The 5159-nt window shown below is 57.6% G+C and overlaps 1 protein-coding gene across 1 annotated transcript in view; it reads left to right on the forward strand.

The window, feature by feature from the left end:
- RYR1 (ryanodine receptor 1) overlaps positions 1-5159 on the forward strand; it is a 165376-nt gene that overhangs the window by 98521 nt on the left and 61696 nt on the right. The window contains exons 70-74 of the mRNA XM_017887349.1: positions 1294-1464; positions 2966-3025; positions 3619-3756; positions 4279-4391; positions 4574-4670. Coding sequence (XP_017742838.1) covers positions 1294-1464; positions 2966-3025; positions 3619-3756; positions 4279-4391; positions 4574-4670 — 579 coding nt within the window. The remainder of the gene's footprint in view (positions 1-1293; positions 1465-2965; positions 3026-3618; positions 3757-4278; positions 4392-4573; positions 4671-5159) is intronic.

The raw sequence follows: 5159 nt of genomic DNA on the forward strand, positions 1-5159 counted from the left end.
CCCAGCCCCCACCCATCCTCCTTCTGTTCCCTTCCCTCCCCACCACCCCATCCATTCCCATCCCAACCCTCAGCTTTTGGCAATTTGACTTCTCTTCTTTTCTCTTTTCTTTTTTTTTTTTTTTTTTTTTTTTTTTTTTGGATTTTTGTTCTGGAAAAAAAAAAAAAGAAAAAAAGAGCAACTCTCAGCTTTTACCAAAGCATCTTGGGCTGAGGTCGAGGGTAATGGGGGTGGGAGAGGCACGTGGCGCATGGTTGGGGAGGGGGCAGCACCCTCACCGTGCGGTGGTTTAAGGCTTGGGCTCTGGACTATATGGACTGGGGTTAGAATCCTGTCTTGATAGTCAGCTCTGTGACCTTGGCCAAGGGTCATCCTTTTGAGCCTCTGAGGGCATCCAGCCAGTGGCCCCCACCCCAGGGCTCTGCGAGGACTCAGGGAGAAGCTGCATGTGTAGCCTGCAGCAGTGCCTGGCACAGGGGTCATGCTCAAAGTTGCCAGCCAGCGTGGATGTGGCTCTGCCCAAAGCTTGTCATCAGGGCTTCTCATTGGCATGACTGAGGTGGCCCTGCCCCTGGGTCTGCACCCAAGGCTCCAGAACACGGCTGTGGGACTCTGTGCCCCGTGTCTCTGCTTCCAGGTCTTTCTGGATGTGTCTTGCATCTTTGGTCTTCCTGTCTCCTTGTCTTTTTCAGTCTCTCAGTGTCTTTTTCTTGCAACTTCTCTTGTCTCTTGAACTCTTTGTGGGCCTGCATCCTTGTTTCATTCTTGAGAACTTGGTCTTGGGATGTGAAGTGTGGGGCTGTGCATGCTGTGGACGGGGTGTGGTACTGGGGTTCCTAGGGGATTCTGGAAGGTGACTGCTAGAAGTTGAGATAGGCCCAGAATTGGGGAAAATCTGGATGGGCCTGGGTTAGAAATTGGAGCCAGGCAGGCACGGTGGTGTGTGCCCATAGTCCCAGTTATTTGGGAGGCTGAGGCAGGAGGATCACTTGAACCCAGGAATTCAAGTCCAGCCTGGGCAACATGGCAAGACACCATCTCTAAACATACATTTGTTTAAAAAACAAGCAACTGGGAATTTGGGTTGTGGGCTTGGGTCTGGAGGGTCTCTGGTCACGGCTGCAGGCCTGAAGTGTAGGGTCAGCAAGGCTGGGGTGGAATTGAGGTGTCCTCAGCCACTTGGGAGGGAGCGCCTGCTGTCCAGACTGGAGCCTGGGGTGTGGATGATGGCCACAGGTTGGGGCGGGATTGGGATTGGGGCTTGGGCTGGTGCTGAGCCCTGTGTCCCCACAGTCCGGTGGCTCGGACCAGGAACGCACCAAGAAGAAGCGCCGCGGGGACCGGTACTCTGTGCAGACGTCGCTGATCGTGGCCACGCTGAAGAAGATGCTGCCCATCGGCCTGAACATGTGCGCGCCCACTGACCAGGACCTCATCACGCTGGCCAAGACCCGCTATGCCCTGGTGCCTGCCCAGCCCCGTCCTTGGAACCTTCCAGGATGCCGCCCGGCACCCACTGAGCCCCTGGGACCCTAGGGAACAACCAGGATCCCACTGAGCCCCCCGGGTCCCTGGGAGCCTTCTCTTCAGACCCTACTGAGTTCTTTTCCAGGACCCTGAGGACTCACTGGGCCCTCTGGGATGCCCTGAGGACCCCACTCAAGATATTGCCAGGGCACCACAGACCTAAGGGCCCTCACTGAAACCCCACTGAAACCTAGAAAAGCTCTAGGACCCCTGGGACACCCATGAGGACTGCAGGACCCCACTGCCTCCACCACTGGACCATGCCACACCTGCTGAGACCCTGAGAGTCCTCCCAACAAGATGAGCCCCCTGAGACTCCTCTGAACCCTCCACCAAGGCCCCTTCAAGCCCCTTGGGACCTATTGAGCCCCTCATGACCCCTCCTTCCCTCCCCGCCAAGACTGAACGTCCGGGTTCTTCCTGAGCCCTCGGCTCACCATCCCTTTCCTTCAGGACCCGGCTGACGCCTCCCCCTGGGCCCTGTTGATGCCCAATTAAGCCCTCAAGTACTCTCAGTGGCTCAGGGAGCCCCTGTGACCCTGAGTAACTCCCCAGGATCCATGAGCCCCATCCCCAGGACTGCACCCAAACTTCTGAGGTCTCAGGTGTCCTGGAGACCAAAGGACCTGGGCCCTAGAACCTCTTAAGCTCGCTGGGATGTTGAGGCGGCCTCCTGGGACCCCACTTACCCCTTGTATGGGACAACAAGGACAATCTCCCTCCTCTCCGATCCTTTCCAGCTTCGGGGGCCCTAAAGAACCCTCCCAGGATTCTGCCCCCAGACCCCTATAGCCCTACCCCCAGGACCACACCAGCACCCTGACAACCTACTCACCCCCAGCCCCTAAAGACCACCCAGTTGCTGCCCTGCTACCATCAGGACATCACTTCCCTCAGGACCTCAAGCAGCTCCCAGGACTGCTGAGTCCTGCCAGGACCCCAGAGAGCCCTCCAGGGTCCCATGGACCCCTCACCTTGGTCCTTGGGGGCTCCCCGTCCTGGAACCCCAGTGAACCCCCACCCTGCTGATGCCCCCTTGGGCCCCTGTGTAACCAATGACTCAGTTACCTATCTGATCACCCATGACCTCTGCTGACCCCTTCTGATCTTCAAAGACTCCCTGCCCCACTCTGACCCCCAACCATCCCTCTTTGGCCATATTTGACCTTTGATGAAATTCTCTTGTCACCCTCTGCCTCTTTCCAAACCCCCACGAGGCCCCTTGAATCCTTACTGTATCTTCAAGGTGACTCTGACCCTCTGGCCCCTCTAGGACCCCTTCCGACCCCTGTCTACCTCTGCATCCTTTTGTTTCAGACCCCCCGCCCCAAGAAAAACCCCTTCAGTTCCTGGGGTACTGGGCCTGGAAGGAAAGGGCTGTGGATCAGGAAGGAGGCTGGGACCTCCAGAGTGACCCAGCCTGGCCCTGTCTCCCCAGAAAGACACAGATGAGGAGGTCCGGGAATTTCTGAACAACAACCTTCACCTTCAGGGAAAGGTATGCCTCCTTTCTCTGCAAGCAAAAGAAGCAAGTCAGAATAATAACCACAATATTAGCAAAGGTTTGAGCATTTACCAAAGACCAGGCATCGAAGAAAGACCTCAAAGGTCAGGAGTTTGAGACCAGCCTGGCCAACATGGCGAAACCATGTTTCTACTAAAAATACAACAATTTGGCCCAGCATAATGGCTCACGCCTGTAATCCCAACACTTTGGAAGGTCAAGGCGGGCAGATCACCTGAGATTAGGAGTTCGAGAGCAGCCTGGCCAACACGGTGAAACCCTGTCTCTCTACTAAAAGTACAACATTAGCGGGTGTGATGGTGGGTGCCTGTAGTCCTGGCTGCTGGGGAGGCTGAGGCAGGAGAATAGGTGGAGCCCCAGGAGGCAGAGGTTGCAGTGAGCCGAGATCGCACCACTGCCCTCCAGCCTGGGTGACGGGGCGAGGCTCCGTCTCAAAACAAAATGATGAAGAAGAAAGGCCTCAACATGCACTCACCCATTGAGTGCTCCCAAAACGGAAAGAGAACATCCAGCCGACTCTGTGGGGAGGGTCCCTCACGCCAGTGACCCCTCCTTCCTCCCCTCAGGTCGAAGGCTCCCCGTCTCTGCGCTGGCAGATGGCCCTGTACCGGGGCGTCCCGGGTCGTGAGGAGGACGCTGACGACCCCGAGAAAATCGTGCGCAGAGTCCAGGAAGTGTCAGCCGTGCTCTACCACCTGGACCAGGTGGGTGGGGCCGGAGGGGGTCTTTCTGCTGGGTCTCTGGGCGGAGCCTGGCAGGGGGAGGGGCTTTAAGAATGTGGGTGGGGTCTGGAGAGGACTATTAAGTTTTGGGGCGGGGCGGGAGGTGGATCCTGGAGTTTAAGGTAAGCCTTAGAATGGATCAGGGGGAGGGGTCTGCTGCTTCATCTTGCATCTGGGGGCGGGACGGGGAAGGGGCAGAATTTTAGATCTAGGGGTGGGGCCTAGAGGAGAAGCGTTGAGTTCGTGGGCAGGGCCTTGGGTGGGTCGTAGAATTGGTCGTGGTCTGGGTCGTGGTCCTGGCTCTGTGGGACCAGGCCTAGGATGGAAACTTAGGTCTGGAGGCGGAGTCAGGACCCTGACTCTGTTGGTGGAGACAAGGTTTTCCTTCTGCCGTGTGTGTCGTACCTGAATATGGACTTGGGCACAGCTGGGCAGTTTCATCCAGGGCTTGGAGTGAGAGGGGCAGGATCTGGGGATGTGACTCTCCCGCTATCCCTTCCCCAGACCGAGCACCCTTACAAGTCTAAGAAGGCTGTGTGGCACAAGCTTTTGTCCAAGCAGCGCCGGCGGGCAGTTGTGGCCTGTTTCCGTATGACGCCCCTGTACAACCTGCCCACGTAAGGCCCCCCCAGGGACAAAGGGGGCGTGAAGGGCCGCGGAGAAAGGGTGGCTGGAGAGTCTGGAAACTGGAGGGCCAATGTGATGGCGCCTTGTGGGTGGTTGGGGGCTACAGGCGCATGGGAGGTCGGGAGGCATGGAGGAGGGCCCGTCCCAGTGACGTCACACCTCTCCCCTGCAGGCACCGGGCATGTAACATGTTCCTGGAGAGCTACAAGGCTGCATGGATCCTGACTGAAGACCACAGTTTTGAGGACCGCATGATAGATGACCTTTCAGTGAGCTGGGGCCCGCCTGGGGGAGTGGGGGGCGAGCTGGATAGGGCTAGGGGTGGAGGCCACCCTTGGTACACCTCCAGGGGTCATGCTCCACATCAAGGGGTATAGAAATGCCAGCTCCTGGCTTGAGTAGTACCAAAGTAGGGCGCAGAATGTGGGAAGAGAGAAAAAAAATCCAGACCAACAGGGACTTGGGGGAGGTGATAGAAGGGGACTCTAGAAACACTCTCCCTGGGCCGGGCGCGGTGGCTCAAGCCTGTAATCCTAGCACTTTGGGAGGCCGAGACAGGTGGATCACAAGGTCAGGAGATCAAGACCATCCTGGCTAACACGGTGAAACCCTATCTCTACTAAAAAATACAAAAAACTAGCCGGGCGAGGGTGGCGGGCGCCTGTAGTCCCAGCTACTCGGGAGGCTGAGGCAGGAGAATGGCGTAAACCCGGGAGGCGGAGCTTGCAGTGAGCTGAGATCCGGCCACTGCACTCCAG

The sequence above is a fragment of the Rhinopithecus bieti genome, unplaced genomic scaffold (assembly GCF_001698545.2).
Source record: "Rhinopithecus bieti isolate Rb0 unplaced genomic scaffold, ASM169854v2 scaffold_15776, whole genome shotgun sequence".
Taxonomy (NCBI): domain Eukaryota; kingdom Metazoa; phylum Chordata; class Mammalia; order Primates; family Cercopithecidae; genus Rhinopithecus; species Rhinopithecus bieti.